Here is a 21,443-nt window from a genome sequence, read left to right on the forward strand (position 1 = left end):
TTAAAGATACTTAATGAAGTCATCCTTGGCTCCAAGACGAGGGGCCTGTGAGGGTTGTTTGGTTGGTCTCCAGTGTGTAGTCATATAGCCTCAGGATTAACTGGACTTCTTGCTCGGTTTCAGCAACTCAGAAGAGTTTCTCCCTAGATCCTGGCATCTGTCTTTTCCTACACATTTCCTTCACTGGAATCCAGAAAGAGAGAGGTTCAATCATTATAATGTTAAAGAAAAGGGAAATTATGCAAACCTCTTGTAATTTACTTTGAATTCCTCAAACATTTTGTGGAAACTAACATAACATAAAGGTTTAGTTTTCTGTTTTGAATAACAGATCCCCTTCATTCTATTACAAGATTGAAATTATTCATGTAAACTGATAAAAAGAATTATGCTCCGATTATGTTGTACTGTTGATATGTTAATCAGAAAATGCAGAAACATATATGACCCCCTTTTATGATGTCATTCACTTTTATGTAGGTAAAAAGTATATTGTGCAGTGTTTTGCCTGTGCTGGGCTTTTGGAGAAATGGGAGGAAGGTGATGATCCAGGGAAAGAACACGCAAAATGGTTCCCTGAGTGAGTAACTAAATGCCTTTAAGAACTATCTCTGTGTTTGCCTGCATTTTCCCTTTAAAATAACATGGCTATTTTTAGTATCTTTGAGATTAAAGCACCTGAATCTTCAAAACTTATAGATGGGAGAAATTTGATTCTGAAAATAAATGAAGCTTAGATCAGTAGCGTTTTCATGTGTGAATATTTGCAAAGCAAACATGGGTGGTTCAGCACAGTGCTAGATTTTGGCTGCTGTCCTGGAAACCCTCACTCTGCAAGCAGCCCCTTTGAACTCCTTGCAGGCGTGCCTGTCAGTAGGTTTGACAGATGTGTGCCTTGGTGTCTAGTCTATGTGGGACTTGTTCTACCATTCTTCTTATGGCAAAAGTGGTCTTATTAAAATCAGCGGGATTATGTGCACAGAAGGGAACTTTCAACAGTAGCAGCGAAGGTTCGACTCCATATGAGGAGTTGAAGGTCTGGGAACAAACCAGTGCTTCCATTGTCTGTGGCAACAGTATGTTTCTGGTCAAGGAAGGGTCTTGCCAAGCTTTGGATATATCTTTTTACTGTATTGTTTTATTGGAAGGGTGGCCATGCAGATAAATGTAGGGACAAGAAGTAAAGCCAGCAGGAGCTAGGCTGTCCTCAGTGGTGGCAGATGACAGAACAAAGAGCAATGGTTCCAAGTTGCAGCAAGGGAAGCTTAGGTTAGATATTAGGAATAATTTTCTTACTAGGAGGCTAGTAAAACACTGGAACAGGCTACCTAGAAAGGTGGTGGAATCTGCATCCTTGGAGGTTTTCAAGACCTGACTAGACAAAGCTTTGGCTGGGATGATATAGTTGGGGATGGTCCTGCCTGGAGCAGGGGTTGGACTAAATGACCTTCTAAGGTCCCTTTCAACTCTAATTTTCTATGTTTCTATGAAATGCTGCTAGATTTCTTTCCCCAGAGGTATAAAATGTGTTTTGAAAAGCATCTAAAAACAGGAAAGTTTTCTGCCTGATTTCCATTTGCCATTAACAAGAGAAAAATAGAAGCAAGCAAATTAAGAAAAGTCCCATCAGTTTTCATATTGTATATTTGAAAAATTCATTTTAGTTGCAAGTGCTCAGCACCACTCAATGAAACACTGGAAGAGCCAGCAGAGAACAAATCAGCCTATCAGTCTGAGCAGGTAATAGGTCTTACTCTTTGCTCTTGGCTGGAAAAGTCTTGCTTTGCTATTCAGAAATGGAAGGTCTTGTCACAGCAAAGTTGTGTGTTTTTTGTATGTAGTAACCAAAATTTTCTCTAAAGTCAACTTAAACCCTATACCTAAGTGGTAAAGTTTGTTTGTTTTTTTTTAATTGTGAAGAGTAAAGGAACTCACCAATGCATGGTAGAGCAAAACCATGTAGAAAATGGCATTTACCTTTAATTCTATCCCTGTGTGTACAGTGATGTGAGAGAGGCCTTTAAAATTATGTCCTTAAAATTACGTCCTTTTTGTAAGTTGATGTTAATAAAACGCATCAAGAAGTGCATTTACTTCCCTGGTATGTTCACAATGCACTCTGAAGTCTGGCTATGGACGTTCATTTCTGAAAAATTTCCACCAGTAGGTATGTTTTAGACAGCAGCCTCCCCTGTCCCCTGCTCTCTGCATCTCTCCAAGACTGGAGTAATCCTGGTCTGGGAAGGGCAAAGAGAGCCCTTCCTGCTCTACTAGTCCACAGGAGACATCAAGCCAAAGGAAAGTGTATAAACATTCATTCCCCCCAGGAAAAACTTTCCTGACTTTTCTATCTGGCTGCAGTAAGCTTATTTTTCTGCCAGAACTACCATTTTGGTGCCAGAGAAAGATCTTAAATGTTTGTATACTTTTGGTTTCTACCAATAGAATAGGGATTTTCCCAGTAGAAAATGAATATTTGTATGTGGCCTCTGTTTTAAAGATTGATAAATTGATTACATTTATTTTTGTTTGTAGCAAGCTGCCAAGTCAGAAACCTTGGAAGCGATAACATTTCTAAATTATGGAGTAACTGGTAAGTACTGTGCAGTATTTTAGCTGGAAGGCTATCCGCAATAACCTTTCTCTTGAAATCTGTAGGGACCTGTTTTACGAGTCAAATTTTGGAGCCCTTTCTCAGACAAGTTCCTTATTGAAATAAGGACTTCAGGATTCAGCCTATGCAGATAAAGCAGCTAGTGGAATGTCTAGGTGTCTGTCAAGTGTGTAACTTGTGATACGAATTGAGCTGTCAGAAGGTCGTATTCACTTATGTGCAGGAAACTAGGGCAAAGCTGTGAAAGCAACTTCCACCCTTTTGTGAGGGCTGAAATGTAACTTTACTTAAATGTATGGAGTTTGTGAAGTGTGAATTTCACTCAGGATGTCATGTTTAGAAAATTAGGAATATGTTATTTTCACTGTTATGATGATGATACAATGTCATAATATACATTACTTAAATAGTTCTCTGCCAGGCTTGCCATTTTCCTTGTTCTACTTAAAATTGCATCATACACTTACTAAAATTGTGAGGCAGAAGTTCTCATAACATGAATAGATAGATTTTTGGCCCCAAAGGTCACGTGTGGTGAAGTAAGACATGAATCCCTGCCCAAAGTTTGTTAATAGAGTTATCACATCTGTTTCTTTCCAGTTAATATGCATTTGGTCCAATGTAACTTCAGAGCGAAAAATGTTCAAAAAGTGGGCAAATCAGCTGTACATGTTTAATAATAATATATAACATTTCATGTTCCATGTTGTTAGTGCACTACTAAGATGCATGCACCTTCCATTCATGATTTGTAAGTCGGTGTATATTTAGAAATCCAGGTCTTCCTACTATAGATTTAAGCCCTGTAAGGTGAAGTTCATAGCAAAAGGAGCCCTTTGCTGCCATCAGCTGGTAAAGTGAAAAAAACACAAAAGAAGCCAGACCTCTTTTCTGTCTTCACCTACAACAGCAGCTGGAGTCTCTATAGGAAACCCCCTTCCTCCTCTGCCTGCCACTTCCTGCCTTAGCCCCTATGGTGGGGAGAATGCAGCAGTGTAGGAAGCTGATGGTTAGTCTTGAGCCTGGCCCAGAGGAGGGAGGGGGGAGATGGGGTCAAGTGCAAGGGTGGGATCATGCAGCACTGGATTGGGGGAGCACCTGTGGTTCAGCCCCTGGGCATGTGGCCCCTGGGCGGCTTAGAAGTTGGACAGACTTGACCCTACAATTCCAATGTGAATGATTTTGTCATCTAAGTGAAACATGTTAAAACACACATTTTTGAGGTGCAGGGGCAATGAAATGTTTTTATCTTCACTGTGTGACTGAAAGGTGACAGAATTGTACCAGATAGGCTGTGAATGAAGGCTCATCATAACTTAGCTCATTTGGTTGCTTCTGGATAGTGAAGCCCAGACACAAGTCAGACAGATGAGGAAGGGAAAAAAGGCTAATGCCTTTTAGCAAGGATTCCACTTGAGAGTCCTATCTGTGGTTTTATGTCCTCCACTGTTTGCCTCTGAAGCTGCAGAGGGAATGACATATATAAGTGAGCTTGAGGGTTTCCTTACCATATCTGGCAGTATAGCTACATACACATTCAGCATGGGCGATAGAACAAAAAACTCTTGGCTCCGCAAGCAGAAGATGAGATTGAGCAATGCTCTTGGTTGTTGCACGATCATTTCCTCATAATTTTCTGGGCCAATTTCATCCCTCAAGTGACAGTTTACACCAAGAATTACTGGGCTGAGTGAATATTTTGTATGCAGCATAGTAATATAGATGGAAGGAGTATCTCCTGCATCAGCCTTTCAGCAACTTCTGAGCAGGGGACCCATTTGTACATTGGGAACATTCTGACAAGGTTTGTAGGTTTCTGTTGTGTGCACTTTATTCTCTTTATCTCCGGTCTATTCACAGACATGACCTTTGAGGATCCTGAATGGTCCACAGAAGCAAAGACATTGACTGAACATCTCAGGCAGGCTTACAGTAATACCAGGTTTAGCAGACTGCCTTCCTTTGGTGACTCTACCCATTTTGCCATTGATTTGAAATTGCTCTACGCCGACCTGTCAGTTGTCTCAAAGGATATCTATAACCAGCCACTGCAGCAGCTCCTGCTGCCTGCCATCCTTTCAAGTTGGTCTTTTATCTTTCCCTGAGTGCCACAAAAGGGGATCAGAGCTTGACTGACATCATCTGCAACCAGTTAGTGGGATTTCCAGGGTCGTTAACAGAAATGTCCCTGAGGAACATCCTTCAGCACTTAAAGCACCAGGTCCTGTTCCTTCTGGATGACTACGGCGAGATGAATTCAGTCCCCTTGGTCATCGAAAGACTTGTACAAAAGAACCACTTCAGCAAACACTGCCTGGTTATCGCTGTGCAAACTAATCGGATCAGAGAAATCCGCAAGCATGCAAATACAATTTTAACTATTGTGCAGTTTCCTCTGTACAGCACTCTCTACGTCCTTCGGAAGCTGTTTTCACACAACATTGCCCTTGTGGAAAAGTTCATCTACAAGCTGCAATGTGAAGGCACCATGCAGACTCTTCTGAAGACCCCGCTTCTAACTGTGGCTCTCTGTACGTATTGGATACAGTACCCAGGGGGGAACATCTTCAGTGACAAGGCTATTTTTAAAGCCTACTTGCTGTATAACTCCCTAAAATACTTGGAAGAAGGAGACCATGTTAGTGCCATGGTGTCCTCCTGTGGAGAGCTTGCCTTAAAAGGTCTTTTCAAGCCGTGCTTTGATTTCAGGGAGGAAGACCTCTCTGAAATAGGTCTTGATGGAGATGAAGCTCTGAGATTGGGCCTGCTGAGCAAATTCACTGCCCAAAGGCTGCAGCCAGTTTATCAGTTCTTTCATCCATCATTCCAAGAGTTCCTGGCAGGGCTAAGGATGAGCGAGCTCCTGGCTTCTGATGTTGAAGAAAACCTGGAACGAGGACTGTATTACTTGCAGCAAATCAACACGTTGAGGAAAGTTTCTGGGACCTATCACTTTTTATTGCAGTATGCTTGCAGCTATCCTTCCAAGGCAGTTCCAAAAATCATAACCCATTTATTCAACTTGATCCACTCTAAGGAGGCATTTGAAAGTCAGTCAGAAAGTGATGAACTTCTACGACATCACCCAGAACTACAAATGGTGGTGCAGGCAATAGATGATTTGGAGTCAGAATTTTGTCTTTCATTTTTCACTCGCCTTTTGCTGAACATTGCAATTTCTGCAGCTTATGAAAGTGACACTGTTGCAATGTGTGCCCCAGCCATCTTTGACTTCCTTAGAGGAAAAACCCTTTTTTTGTTAGAAAACAAAAGCATGCTGAAGTTTTTATGTGATTATCCAGAAAGCTTATCATTTCCCAGAAGCTTTGATGTAATTTTAAATGGAACTGAAAATAAACTAAAGTTAAATTTTTCAGCTATAGGAACCTGTTATTCTGAAATGGAGGTTCCAACTGTTGATAAGGATTATGCTCTTGCATTTACACATTTTAATGACATGGCACAACAGGTCAAAAAAAATGAAGATGATATTTGTAGCTTTTGGTCTCACATCCCTAGACATCTGCCGGATTCTGTTATGGCTCCTTTCATATTTGCAAAGGGTCGTGGAAAGATTTCAGTTTTGAAGTTTATAGCCAATGACATCAGTTCATTTAAAGAAGCTGATCTCAGGAACCTAATGGTGCTGTTCTCCATTTCAGACCATGTTGAGCTTTGTCTAAATAATAGTCCAGGACTGGTTGAAAGTATCCGACCAGCTCTTGAACAGCACAAGGAATGCTTTAAAAAATGCCGCCTGTGTAATATTAACTTGAGTGTAGCAGAACAAGAGCTGCTTCTGTCTATGTCTTCAGTGGAATCTCTTGAGATAAGAGAAGGAACACAAACACCAGGTACCATCACTATATTTTGGCCAAATATGTTTTTCCCTCTAATCTCTTTCTCTCTGATTACATGTGTATTGCACAAAGCAATGCTTACATGCTGGACCAGCTGCATGCATGCTAAGTTCTGGAACAGGGAGCAGAGCTAATTAACCTACACGGAACCTGTAACGTATCTATATACTGTTTGTGGTTTGAGAGTTAGAATGGCATTTCTCAATACAGTGCTGCCCTGCCCCACATTAACATAGTCTTTGCTTTTATGATGGGTGAAAGTTTTAAATATGTGAATGGCATAAACCTACTCTGAGATTCAGCATTATTTCTAACAGTGTTGACAACAACTTAGCACTTTTGGTGAAATTTAGGCTTCTCTCTAATTCTTAATTTCGCATGCTCCCCCAGATTTTGAGTGGAGAAACTAATTGGATTGCAAATGGGAATGTCAGTTATGAGGAAAGATTTTCTGAAGAACTGCATTGAAGCTATGTGTATACTTTGTAATCCCCCTTCTTCCTCCCTGCCCCCCCCCAAAAAAAATGTTTGTGCATTAAATGTTTTCTATCATCTTTTTGGGCTCCAGATTCTCAGCAGTTGAAAGGTTTACAAAGCTCCCATCATTGCATCCATGGATACAACTCTATGCCTATGGAAAATGGCCATTGTAGGACATTTTCCAGATGTGTTGTTAAGGAATTTTAATTGTTATAGACTGGATAGATAGAACATAGAAGAATCAAGAAAAGTAAACCAGTTTCATTATTTACCTTTCAGAATTGCTGTTTAAAAATTTGGACAAATTCATCTGCTTGAAAGAATTGTTGGTGTATGCACAGAATGATCAAGATGTGTTTGATATCGTGCCTAGTGGCTTCAGAAATCTCCATTGCATGGAGAGATTGTTGATCAATAATGTGCGCTTTCGAAATGGTTCTTCCAGGCTGGGTGAGTGCACCTTTAAACCTTTTTGACAATCATTTTGGGTAGAGCGCTCCTGCAGAAAAATAATTGTTTTAAATTCTTCTCTAGGGATAACACTGCACCCTTCTTTCAGTTGTCAGGAGAATCGCACTCTTCTCCTTTGTTACTATCTACCATTCTTTAGCTTGGGCTTGTCATTCCAACAAATTAAAAACCTTCTGAGCCTTTCATTGTTATGTCTTAATTGATCAGGAGGAGGAATTGGCACAGAGCAGGGATATGTAATTATTTGGGCAGAGGGCCGCTTGGAGGGAACATTGTTGAGCTGTCCTGGGCTGGATCAGCACCCCTCCTCTGCAACAGCTCACCAAAATTCCCTAAGTGGCCCAAATAATTGCCCAACCCTGGGTTAAGAGAACCTAACCTTTGTTCCCTGCTTCTCCCTGCACCACCTCCCCTGGCATGCAGCCAGGCTGGACCAGTGCTGCACTGTTCCTGCACACTGCCTTGGGCCACATGGGTTCAGCTGGAGAGGCTCTTGCCTGACCTGGCTGCGTGCCAGGGACTTGGGGTCGGGCAGGAGCTGCTGTAGCTACACCCACATTGCACAGCCCGAAGCAGCACACAGGAATGCAGCACGGCATCATGTTAGTGGTGCCCATGCCCCTACCATGCTACAGCCCAGCAGAGCCCAGATAACCTGCAGCTCCTGGCTCTCTCCCCCTCCCTCCCCCACCAGCGGGAAGAATCTTACCTGAGTTTTGACTTGCCAGGGACTGGGCTGTCTGGTCTGTGGAGGGTCACTGGGTCGCAGCTGTGCTCAGGTAGCCTTGCTGGGCAGAAGCCTGACCAGGAGCTCAGTGCCTACTGCCTTGGAGCATATGAAGGGAGCTAGGGGGTAGGGAGTGGCTGCTGCTGCTGCAGCTACAGCTCAGGGAAGGAAGAAGGGCAAGAGCTACTGAAAGCCAGGGTAGCTGCAGGCCACATACAATTTTCCTTCAGAGGAGCAGCCATGGGCTAGATAGAAACATTTGGCAGGCCAGATCCAGCCCATGGGCTGTATTGTGTCCACCCCTGGCCTAGAAGAACTGGAGGCATTTATTTAAAAGCCTTCTATGGCACTCTGATTCTGCTAAACCCTGGAGGAAAAAAAGGCAAAATTGGGAACTGAATTCATATCACCTACATAACCACTATAATAAGCAAGTGAACTAGTCATTGCTTTCATGCCTAATTCTGTACCCACTGACATTGGTTGGGGTTTCTTTCTAAGAGTTGTATGTTAGAAAAATACACATTTTAGCTACTTATAAGTTAATTAAAATAGCAGATTATCATTTGAATCTGGCAACATAAAGCTGTGTTATGATTAGGATACCTCCAGATTATTAACTGATTCTTGGTGTTGCTACTCTGGTGGCAGTTGTAACACATATATGAAATTCTAGGTCTCTGTCACCCCTAGGAAATCTAAATATGTGACACAGATACAGAATTAGGGATGCAGCAAAGAGGGAGAAGCTAGAAAAATATTGAATCCTCTGTTAAGTGACTCAAGGGATTAGCAAAAGGATTTGTTTAATAGGAAGTGATTTGTCTAATGATATTGGAAGAGAATTGTAATCTGCATATGTGAGGATATACTGTGGCCTGCTAGTAAACTATTTCTTAACAGGAGAAGGCAAAACAAGTTTTAGTGGTTAACATTTAGATAATAAGTTAGGCAGGCTGAAATGTACAAATACAGTGTGGATTTTTAACAGTGGAAATTAAAGAATCATTGGAAGAACTCCCGGATGTAATGAAATTTTGCATGATGAAATTTTAGCTTAACTCTTTTCTGAAATATGTGCTGTAGCCCATAAAATGTTTTGGGATTCATTCTTTAGACTAGTTCAACAGGAAGAGGAGACCTAAGCCCACAAATAATAAAGAGAGGGTGACCTGGATAAAGGCCTAGGACTGGGTGAAAATACTGGAAATCTGAGCAAGGTTGTAAGAGGGAAGCTAGCAGGACAGTTGGCTAGTCATCTAAACTGCCTAAATATTAATGAAAGGAGTATAAGTACCAATTTGAGGTCTTAGTATATACACAAAAATATAAACTGTACTGAAACAGTTCATGATTTTGAAGAAAGGAGATCAAACGGAATAAAATAATTGGAGTTCAGAAGGGCAAACTTTTACAAATTGGTGGGAGGCAAATCTAAGGGAACAAAACCTTTGCTGAGTTGGTTGTTCCTTAGAGACTTCTAAGAGCACACTATCCTATTGAGAAGAAGGAATTGAATGTATAGCAAGAGACATGGTTAGCTAAAACATGAAACCTAAAATGGGAATGTTACAAAAAGTGGAAACTTGGCTAAGTGACTAAATATGAATCTAGGAGTATAGTATAGGTAGACTTTATCAGAAAGGTCAAGGCATAAATTGTGACAGTGCTTGCAAAGAATGTGAAAGGCAACAAAAGAGCTTGCCATATCAATACATTAGAGATGAGAAGGAGACCAAGGAGTAGGGACTTACCTAAATTGTGGTTTCATGGATTTTGTGGAAACTGCGAAATCCAGGGTTGCTGGCAAAATCCTTGAAAAAAAGAACTTAATACAAATAAGCTTTTATTAAGTCTTCCCCTCCCTGGTGGGTCTTGCAGCCCACTGGGGAGGGGACGGCGCTGGCTGGTGGAGTGGCATGAAGGGGGCAGTCCCTCCTCCCTCTTTCCTCCCCAACCAGGGGCTGTCCACCAGTCGGTGCTGAGAAGCAGGGCTGGATGAAGGGCAGCCAGCAGTCAAGATGGCAGCTGTCCCCTTGTCATCATCATCCCCTGCACCCCCTCACCCCCAGGCCTCTCTGCCAGTCAGTGCCAAGGGGTGGGGCCACCACAAAATGTCCGTGAAATGGGCAGTTCATGCTAGGACAAAGCTGTGAAAATGGCTTTGTCTCACTGCTACTTAAGTAGGTCCGTACTAATGAGCATGTAGGTCCCTTGCTGAATGTGGATCAAATAAAGAAGTTGTGGTGAAGGTTGACATGTTTAATGCTGTTTTACCTCATAAAAATGGTAAATTGTCAGATGACTGGTACAATTAGTCTAGTCAGATACTTTCAACTACTTATAGTCTTGTGTTCCTCTATTATGGGTTGAGTTAAACACTGTTGAAACTAATGGCTAAACCTCTCCTTAATTTAGGGCAAATATAATGTGGTTTTTTTCCTGAGAGGAGTGCAGTGCAAGAAGTCAGGGTTTTGTTCCTTTCACCTATGGGTCCTCAAAGGAGGTGACGTTTTGCGGGAGCAGGGGAGGTTCCTGAAATGCTATCATTCTGTGCATTCACTTTAAGTCCTTGCTAATTATCTTTCCTTCATGTCTTTTGAAATAAATTTACAAGTAGGGCTAATAAAGGCTTAGGCTTATTGATCCTGTATCTTCATCTATTTATTGTAAAATGTTTTTTGTTTTAACAGTTGAGTTTATTCAGGGCTTTCAGAATCTGTCCATTTTTCATCTGAACCATATGGACTACTTTGACTGTAAACCTCTTCTGGCTGCAATTTCGTCTTGCAGGAATCTAACAGAAATCAGGTTAACTGGATCATTTTTCAGAGATCAAGACATATCTTTTTTTGGTAGGAAAAGTCACTTAACATAGTAAATAAGTTGCATAGCGTGACTAATTCCCTCTTCTGAAACTCAGTGGGTGCATCTACAGGTGCCATTAAGGCAACATGATAAACTGTGGTGCATTTTGAACCAGAGTTTAACATGTCTTAATGGCACCTGTAGATGCTTAAACTGCTGTGGTCCAGGGCATGTGTGCAGACATGGTGCCTGGGGCTGTAGCAGTTTGACCCAGAACAGAGCAGCCCTGGACTGGCAGGGGACCTGGGTGGTCAGCCCCAGGCTCTGGGAGGTGGCATTGGGGCTGGCTGGGGCATGAGTGCTCCAGCATGTAGAGCTCTGGCTAGGTGACAGGGAGGGGTCTGGTCCCCTGCTGCCTGGGCTGACTGGGTGCAGTGTGTGCCCAGGTCAGTGTTTACATATGCATTTAGGCACTGTTATTTTTGCCTGACAGTACTATCTTATGGTGGCAAAAAATAGTTTGCTGTGGTCTAATAGCATCACATGTATAGACTGTGACACTTTACACTGCAGTAAATTAGTCTGCTGCGCAGTTAAGTGAATGTGTAGATGCCCAGTAACTAGGAGAAACTGACTGTATGAAGATAGAGCTTCAGTAGGGAGCTTTGATACAATATAATGCAAATCTCACCATTTTGGCATTACTATACACAATTTTATAATACAGAATTGGGAAACTAAAGCAAAATGAGGAATTAGGCACTCTGGTCTGACTTTGAAAATCAGTCTTAAAACTAGGCACCTACATCCGTGCTAAGGAAACTAATGAGTGCCTTCATTGTCAGCATCTGTAGCATCAAGAGAAGCTGCAGTTTTTTTTTGAAAATCAAGTCACTTTTATCTAGGTGCCTGAACATGGGATTGTATACCCATGTTGCAAAATGTTTGTATATTTCATTGCTGGCAACCCTTCCAAGGAGCGTATTGGAAAGGACAAAGGGACTCATAAGCATGCCTGTTAAGAAATATCTAGGTTTGTTTTATGACAATGCAACATCATGTCTCCTCAACATACAACTGGTGAGCATCTTCCCTTTAGTGTTGCACTCAATAAACTCTTCTTCCTATGTGCAAACATAGCTGTGTAATTTTTATGCTTTCAAGCCTCATGGTAGCATTCCTTGTCTAAGCATCGCAAGGCAAATAGCTAAATTTTACATTTAGGGTCATTTCTGAACCACACATGGTATAATCTTGAGAAAACATGTTTATATTCATAAATAAGAGGATTATGGAGGATTATATTTGATACCTCGGGCCTTTGCTGACAGGACAAGAATTACAGGGACACATCATAATAGATAGCATTTAATAAAAGCATAAGCTTCCTTTCAAAGGTGCAAAGGCCTAATCATCCATGGGTTTGAAGATAAATGAATTATTCTTTTAATAAATGTAACTTGAGTATCAAAATGTACATTTTCATTTATATTTTTTGTAGCTGCTGCTCTGCCAAATTTTCTCTTACTCAAAGTGTTGGATCTTGATAATCAATGGTTTGTTGATGAAAAAGCTTCTGAAGCCTTTGGTATGACTTATATTTTCATTCTTTATGTAGACATATGCCTGTGTCTTTGTTATACCAGAATAATGTAATCTCATGTGGAAGATACATTTATAGGAGTCTATAACACACTGCTGGAGGAAAAATCTAAGCAGTTTTAAAGATTAGAACTGAAATAAAAGTTTCCCTCACTTTATGGTGTACATGCGTTCCTGGAAAACTGCTCATAACTCGAATTTGCATAAAGGGAACCAACCCACTTTACAATGTAACAGATAGGGATACATTCCAAGACTTTGACTGTACTGACCCCCAGACCCATTTCTACCACTTTTACAAGACAATTTTGGTATTCACCAAAGGCAGACAGTACACACAAGCACAGGGTGTTGGTGAATGTTACCATAATGGGGATGGCAACTACAGAAACACATGTCACAGACTACGAGCGAGGAGCACAGATCCACATGGGAGACTATATTTTGGTGCACATCATTCCCACAGTGCACCACACAAAGCAGCTGAGTACAGGCTTCCACTACATCGATTGCATAAGAGTGAATTTACCTTGCATATAACAAATTTTTGATATACAAAGGGTCATTGCATAAGAGTGAATTTGCACATACAGAACCCACATAAAATGAAGGAAACCTGTACCTAGGAGTCCTTGGAACCAAAGCTCAGCTGAGTTTTTATTCAGAGTCCTGAGACAGCTGAATTATGGCAGTGGTTTTGATCTGTGTAGATGGGTGTGTTCAGCACCTTTTGAGAATCACAAATTGTTTGTATATGTTTAATGGTATCTTGCAAAGTGGGTTTTTCGTTTTTTGTGAGTGTGTATGTTTTGTTTTTTGTTTTTACTATTCTTTTGATGTTTAAAGGAGGCCTGGAAGATTTATCTCTACAAAAAAGGGAGAAGAGGGTAAATGTGCATTTATCTGAAAAGATGTTCAGGGACAGAGAATTAATGAAATTCTGAGAAAATAAAAGGCAAAAGAATAAAAATTGATTGACTGAAATGGAGGGTGGCTTTTAGTCAGACAGATGTTACCTTTTATTTTTTACCCATGCTTAAGTTCAACTCCTGGTTAACATTTGAAAGAAATGAAGTCTCAGTTACAGTTTCAGAGGCTTCAAGAGCTCATAGTATACATTTCTACATTCCCCATCAAGTCTGCAAGAGCAGGATTTCCCTCCTACAAACCTTGGGAGAACTGTAGGGAGTAGAGATTGGGTGACAGCAGGGATTTCAAGAGGGTAATCATGGATTTGGGAATGGTTTACATATAGCTTCCTTTTCAGTGGCACCCTAGGTCTGCAGGAGAAACAGCCCCTTCCTTTACCTCCCAAAAAACCACAGGGGATGCCCTTGGAGGTGTATCTTCTACTGGGTAGAAATTTTGCTGAAAACTATCCATACCCTAATTACTTGCTGTATATACTTTACTTTGACATTTTCTAAAGAGTCTGGCCATTATCACCAACAGGTGTTAACAAGTGTCCTTAGAAATCTGTAGTCTGATCCATATGCCTGTCTTCATATGAGAGCACAATGGGAATATTTTTTTTCACTCCTGCAGCATCTGCGTTAGGGTGTCTTGTAAACCTGGAAGAGCTCAACCTTCCTCTTGGGAATGGAATAAGGCATGCAGCCAAGCTGATTGTTCAGCAGTGTCCATATCTGCCACATCTCAGAATCTTTTCATTTGTTCACTCTTTGAATGATGAGAGCCTAATGGAAATAGGTGAGTAGTGTTTTTTGTTTTGTTTTTTTAATCAGAAGTGCTAATTCTGTGAAATAGCCATTCCCAGCAGGGAAAATGTTTCTTCAGGAGAAATTATTCTTCCACTTACCCATTTAGCCACTTTTAAACAATTGTAAGTTGTTTGCTGCTTATGTTTTAACCAGCTTTTTAAAAGATGCTACTTCTGCTTTGGGCTCTGTGAGAAGGCTCTTTGCTTCTCTTCACCCCACCCACACAGAATCATGGTGCTGAAATTCTAGGTCTAGGCACAGGATTTCAGCTCCTGCCTATATTGGCCTTCTCTTTGAATTGCCCTCCTTCCTCGTTATATCAAGCTCACGTGTCTTGTCCTCACCTGTAAGGCCTCCCTAGCCAGTCATTCCCAGAAACATATGTCATGCTGCTTGCAGGCAGGAAATACCTTTGTCAATCGATGCAGGAATTCTCCTCCCTCTGCTCTCTTAAATGTCTTCTCAAGGCCCATTTCTTGCATGATATTTATAAGACATTAGCCAAATAATTTAATTGCTCACAGGGGAATAATAATAATGATGATTATTTAAAAACAAGGAAACAACCCCTTCCTTTAGGCTGTGGTTCCAGCCTTGGTTTCTAGACACCCAATTTTGTAGTAGTGTATGCCTCAATAGCATCTAAAATGGATGTGGTTTCTAGCTGAGAAGATTAGTAGACCAAAAAATGTGTGTCCTGATTTCAAAGATGTCCAACTTACTTATCTTTGATTTGTCAGTTGACTCATTGCATTTGCTTATGTGACAGGCTAGCTGGTAGTGACTTAGTCCAGGGGTTTTGAAAGGGCAAAGATGATTGGAGGACTTGGGATTCCCTTTCCTCACCAATCAGGCCCCAGAGACTCACCCTCCATGTCCCCTGATTGGCCCCTTGGGTCACCTGGAGGGGGATAAAAGGGGCAGCGCAGCTGACTCAGGGAAGAGACCAGCGAGGGACCACAAGGAAGGAGCTTCAAGGAGCTGGCAAGAGCAGGGCAGGGGCAGTTGCCCCAGAAGAGCCTGAAGGAGTGGGACCTGCAGGCAGCACTGGGGTCCTCAGCAGCGCGGTTGGCAGGAGAGGCTCCCCACTGGGCTCCAGGATCCCCTACGAGAGGCTGTGGCCAGCAGGAGAGGCTCCCCAGCACCAGCAAGATCTGAGCAGTGACCTGAGAGGTTCCCAGCTCTGCTTCCACCTTCTGCAATCAGGGGCCAGGCAGCGCAACGTGAGGCCGGGGCTCCAGGAAGGTCAAGACCCCTAGCAGCTTGAAGCAGCACCAGCACTGGTGGCTGTGTGGCAGAGTTTCTGCCTACCACGTGGGAGATCTGAGTTTAAGTCCTAGCTTTAGTGACTTGGGGTGAGTGAGCTAACAAGGAGAAATTCCTTTTGCAGTGGAAAGGGGCCATTGTGTTTTCCCCCTTTCTCCCCCTCCAGGTACCTAGGCCCTATATTCCTTATAATTTGACATTTTGTATTTTGTGCCTTTTGTATTTCCAGTAATACCAACCAGTATGGTTTGTTCTGCTGTTTGTGTTTTACATTTTGGTTAACCCTGTCTTTTGCCAACTGGATGAATATGTCTATGATTGTAAGTGTCTAACCTTTGTTGAATCCTGCCCCTTCAGGGCATTGTAGTGTCCCCTATACCCCCCTAGTTTATACTGGTTATGTTCCCAGTATTGTTCCCTCATTAAAAGGTATATGGTTAAGTCCCCAGTGGTGGTCTGGCTCTGCTCTATAGGGGGAGGAGAGTCCCTACACCTCTCACAGTGCTTGTGCACCTGCTTTGATCTCTTCAGTTGGAGAGGGGGTACCTCTTGGAGTACCTCCTGGGTTAGAAAGGCAGCAGTGATATGGGCCTCACTTTACACAGCCAAATATCAATTAATTACCATATTTATTTGCATGCCACATGCACTTTTCCCCCAAAATCAGCTCTCCAACATTGGAGTGTATAATTTTGCTGGAAAAGAAGGCTGGAGTGGCTGCCAAGATGAGTGCTACTTCTGTCTAGGACTGTAAACAGCAGGGGTAGAGTCCAGTGTTAATCTTCTCAGCCACTGCTGAGGGAGTAGCTTGTGCTTGAGGCAACAACTGAGCTGACTACTGGCTAGTACTATCTTGATGAGGCTTGCTGTGTGCAAGTAACCTCCTTATTATTGATAGGAATTATATAACTATTTACAGTAAAGAAGTAACAGTCTTACTATTGGGGTCACAAGGACCTAGTGCAGGGGTGGGCAAAATGTAGCCTGCAGGCCGGATGCAGCCCACCAGGCCATTCTATCCGGCTTGCAGGACCCCTAAAACATTTAGAAAATTAATATATATCTGCTTGTGGCTGCCTGTAATGCAGCCCTCAATGGCTTGCCAAAATTCAGTAAGCAGCCCTCCGCCCGATATAATTGCCCACCCCTAGCTAGTGTTTAGCCTTGTTTGCTGTTCTACCACACCAGGAAGTTCCTGCTACCTCACCCAGACTGGCTCCTGGGAGGCCACACTTCCTGGACACTTTGTATTTCCAGGAGGACTTATTCTGTCACGCAGTTGGCCATGATACTGAAAAAATCTCACTCGCGCTCTCTCATGCTCTCTCTTCTGCTTTCCAAAAACAAAGTGTGTGTTTTATTTTGGGGTGAGTGGCATGTGAGAAGATATGGTAATATGTCACATGTAAGGCTAGAACATATTCACTCTTTTTTTAAAAAGAATGGTTAATGTTTTGTACTGACTGTATCTTTTTATTATTCACTTATTTATTTTATTTTTGCAGCAAAGGTAGCAAGTAGTGGAGGTTTCCAAAAGCTTGAAAATCTCTCACTGTCATCAAATCACAATGTTACAGAGGCTGGTTGGACAAACTTCTTCCAAATGCTTTCCAACATGCCCAGCTTAAAGGAACTGAATATCAACCGCATGTATACACATCAAATCAAATCACAAGCAGCAACAGTGACGTCATTTGTTCAGTGTGTGTCTAGGCTGCCGAGCCTTGTGACTGTCCAGATGTGGGGCTGGCTGCTTGATGAAGAAGACTTTAAAATGTTTAATACCATGAAAGAACAGCATCCCCAGTCCAAGAGTTTAAAATTATGTTGGCAATGGAGCTTACCATTCTCACCAATTTTACAAGAATGAAAAAAATTGAAGTCATGGGCAGTTAACAGAAACTGCGGGAAACCATTGCATTTTTTCTTCTGCTTTAAAGAGATGCAAACACCACAGCATCTTTGCGTGTATAATTTTTAGCAGTCTCTTATGAAACATATTTTGGTCCTATGTTCTGCTTACATTAATATATGAGGAGTCTCTTTCATGTACTCGGCAGGAGGGATTAATAGAAGATTTAAAAAGCTTAAGCTTTCTTTGAGTCTATTACAAATATAATCGTGTGGAGATTGTATCTAAGTGATACAATTGCATGCTATAAAAAAACTAAAGGAAATACTGAGTTATCTTTATTTCAAAAAGCAGAATGGGCTAGAACTGCTGGGAATAAAGATGGATACCAGAAAGTTTATTTAAATCATTCTCTCTGAACCATTGTCTGATTCATGCACACAGTGCATTTCCCCAGTGACAAGTGGCAAGAATCTCACATTCTTCTAGGCTTTTTCTTTTTTAAAAAACAATGTCTTAAAACTATGGTTGCAAAGCCTTGAAACTATTACATGAGCATCACCAATGCACTGATACCTGCCTCAGCTGGGCCCAATAGCTCTGAAGCAGGGCTTGCACCTCCAAATTCTGTAGATGCTAAAGCTAATAAAATTGTCATCTAAATAGTGTATTTCACTGGCCAAAGCTTGTAACAAAGAAGAGAAAAGTATTACATTATGAAGAGTTACACAAATTTAGGTTGGATATTACGAAAAACTCTCTCACTAGGAGGATGGTGAAGCACTGGAACAGGTTACCCAGAGAGGTGGCAGAGGCTCCATCCTTGGAGGTTTTCAAGACCCAGCTAGACAAAGCCTTGGCTGGGATAATATAGTTGGGGCTGGTCCTGCTTTTGAGCAGGGGGTTGGACTAGCTGACCTCCTGAGGTCCTCCTAATTTTCTGATTCTATGATTCTATAACATATTCTTATAGATTCATAGATGTTAGGGTCGGAAGGGACCTCAATAGATCATTGAGTCCGACCCCCTGCATAGGCAGGAAAGAGTGCTGGGTTTAGATGACCCCAGCTGGATGCCTATCTAACCTCCTCTTGAAGACCCCCAGGGTAGGGGAGAGCACCACCTCCCTTGGGAGCCCATTCCAGACCTTGGCTACTCTAACTGTGAAGAAGTTCTTCCTAATGTCCAGTCTAAATCTGCTCTCTGCTAGCTTATGGCCATTATTTCTTGTAACCCCCAGTGGCGCCTTGGTGAGTAAAGCCTCACTAATTCCCTTCTGTGCCCCCATGATGAACTTATAGGCAGCCAAAAGGTCACCTCTCAACCTTCTCTTGCGGAGGCTGAAGAGGTCCAGGTGCCCTAGTCTTTCTGAACAACTTCATTTGGGTAGGTCTTTGGTAATAGAGTACAGTTCAAGGGGTGTGCTTGTACATATGCCTGAGGGGAACAAAAGACAGGACAAGGGGAAACAAGTCTCATGTTTCAAATGCTGTCACTCCAACATACCACCACGGGGTAGAAACTAATGGCCTGCTGATCTGAGCAATGCTTAAGTAACCTTGAGTTGTATACCTATCCATGCAGTGCTTAAAAGGGCAAACATGTTCTAGCTTTACAGAAACAAGTGAATCAAAAGGTGCAGTCATACTAATCAATACTCTTCTACTGCTGAAAATCTTTCATTGAAGGTCTTCTTTTTTGCATCGTATAGGGCAAGAGAGTCAGCTAAACAAGGCTTGGGGTGAGACGGATGTGGACACAATTTCTATCCTTTATTTTATTTCCAAAACCTGATAACTGAAATTCAGGAAGAAACTCTGCACAGTGTAGTTCATAAAAGAACTTTCCTTGACTAGTTGCTTCCAGTACAGCCTTCACGTTACATATGTCAGTGTTCAATGACTGTTTGTGAAATGACATTTTCTTTTAGCTAGAAAATAGGCTTTTGTATAGGCAGTTTTACTTTGAACTCCTTGAAGTACAAAACCATGACATGAACAGGGATAACTTTTTTGTACAATTGAGAATTTTTTTTTTTCCTTAAAAAGGAACTCCTGGCCTTTTTGAGTGGTTGTCCATGCAGATTTTGTGCAGGATGCAAATGCACCCCATCTATTCAGCACTGGATTCCTTTAAATATTAGTGGCCATGGGAGCCATCCTTGTACCTTGAACCCACACAACCACTATAGTACTACAACTTTAAGGGGCTTCAGGCCCTTCACCCTCAATTGTTAGTCTTCTTACTGCCCAGGGTTATAAGACAGAACCCTGCAATATCTACGTGTCTTCACCTACAACAGTCAGAGCTACTGTTAGCGTTACTTAAATAGTTGTTTGAGTAATCTTAGTTTTCTATTCTAAAATCCTCCTTATTAACGGCAGCATCAGAAAAGAAGCCCATGTCTTACAAAAGTTCCTCATACTGGTACAGTTATTTCCCTATGGGAATTAAAATAAACTATATTCAAATAAAGCACTTTTATACCAATGTAACTTTCTGTTATTAAAGTTCATATCCCTAACTAGCAGTTAACCATATAAAAACTAGATGTGGAATAGGTCTTATTGCTTGTGTCTTTCATAACAGAAACTTCCTACTTGTGATCCTGAATGCCACTTTATAAACCTCAGAGGCTTGAGGGGAATTTTTAATTAGAATGCTTATGACCAGGCATTCTGGTTTTCTTTGATTTTAAAAAAATCCCCAATTTTCAGTTAAAAAGAGTAACCCAAAATCTACATTTTTCCATGATTGAAATGAAACACCACTAAAATATAGATAATTGTGGATTTTGGGTTACTTATTTAAATCCAAAAATTGGGGATTTATTTTTATCAGAGAAAACCAGGATCCCTGCTTACAACTGACATATCTGGGACAGTGCTGCTGGACACAGGCACAATACCCGAGTATGTGCATCTGCTTCTATTGAGAAGGCCACTTCTGTGACCAAGAAGTTTGAAAGCTGGGAGGGTGACAAATACTTACTTTTCACTATTATATGTTGCCCTTATCGCCTATCAGAGATCCTGTAAAAAGTCAGCGGTTTGCTGATTTTTTATCTAAGCTAGTTTTGAAATACTGGTACTTGAACCTGGAATAAAATTTGGAATAAAAAAAGATGGCAATTTATGCTTTAAAATTAAGACAGTTATTTAAAATGAATTGCAACAATAATTTAAAGCATTGATATAATTAGTTAATGATAGAGAAGTGTGTGGCAGTTGTGTTTCATGGCCGTGTTTCATGGTTTTAGAGGTAGCAAAAAACTCTGAGTGAGTCCCTTTACGGATATCACTAAAAAGTCAGGATCTGAAATGATGGTTGAATAATGGCATTTTAAAAACCTTCTTTAAATGAGTCTCATTTCATACTTCAGTGAAGGAACTAAAATAAGAAAAGACCAAGATGCTTAAGCTGAAATGAATGATGCATACAAATCATGCTTGACCCTATTAAACACTTAAAATGACATTTTGGCAAAAAAATAGGTGGCTAAAATGTTGCTTCTGGGCATGAAGCTGTGCCACTATAAAGCTTAGGGACACATCTTGACGAGCGCACATGTGCAGTTTGTGGCACCTCAGAGCAGTTTGAGGTGCTGCAAACTGCACATGTGCACCCATTCACCATGCTGCTAATTAGCAGCGTGGTGGGTTTTTTTGACATTAGGAGATCCATGGCAGCAGTGTGCACTACCAGAAAGGGAGCCTGTTCAGTCATAGCCACACTCTGGCTGCCAGCCAGGAGCCAGCTCAGCACCACCACTGCTCTGGAAGGCCCCCAGACCCTAAGTATAGCTGCTGGTGCCAGCCTCGCCTACCCTACCCAGGTCACTTTGCCGCACACCAGAGAATATCTGCTCACTGTAAAGCATCAACTCAAGGTTGTGTAGATTCTGCCTTATGCATGAAACTAAGATAAGTCAGCAATGGTTTCTGTAGCACTGGTTGCATTGTTGTATGTATCTGGCTAGTACTCACCACCTCTTATAAGAGGAAATATTAACAAACGCTGATCATAGTGGTCCCAAATACTA

At 41.6% G+C, this 21,443-nt stretch overlaps 1 protein-coding gene across 1 annotated transcript in view; it reads left to right on the forward strand.

The window, feature by feature from the left end:
• Positions 1 to 18,052, forward strand: part of LOC102388542 (baculoviral IAP repeat-containing protein 1-like) — a 34,268-nt gene extending 16,216 nt beyond the window's left edge. Inside the window, 10 exon segments of the mRNA XM_025214768.1 lie at positions 481 to 580; positions 1,665 to 1,740; positions 2,536 to 2,593; positions 4,475 to 4,687; positions 4,690 to 6,468; positions 7,234 to 7,404; positions 10,846 to 11,007; positions 12,462 to 12,548; positions 14,108 to 14,272; positions 17,055 to 18,052. Coding sequence (XP_025070553.1) covers positions 481 to 580; positions 1,665 to 1,740; positions 2,536 to 2,593; positions 4,475 to 4,687; positions 4,690 to 6,468; positions 7,234 to 7,404; positions 10,846 to 11,007; positions 12,462 to 12,548; positions 14,108 to 14,272; positions 17,055 to 17,419 — 3,176 coding nt within the window. The 3' untranslated portion in view covers positions 17,420 to 18,052.
• Positions 18,053 to 21,443: the final 3,391 nt, after the last annotated feature.

This window comes from Alligator sinensis, unplaced genomic scaffold (genome assembly GCF_000455745.1).
Source record: "Alligator sinensis unplaced genomic scaffold, ASM45574v1 scaffold541_1, whole genome shotgun sequence".
Taxonomy (NCBI): Eukaryota; Metazoa; Chordata; order Crocodylia; family Alligatoridae; genus Alligator; species Alligator sinensis.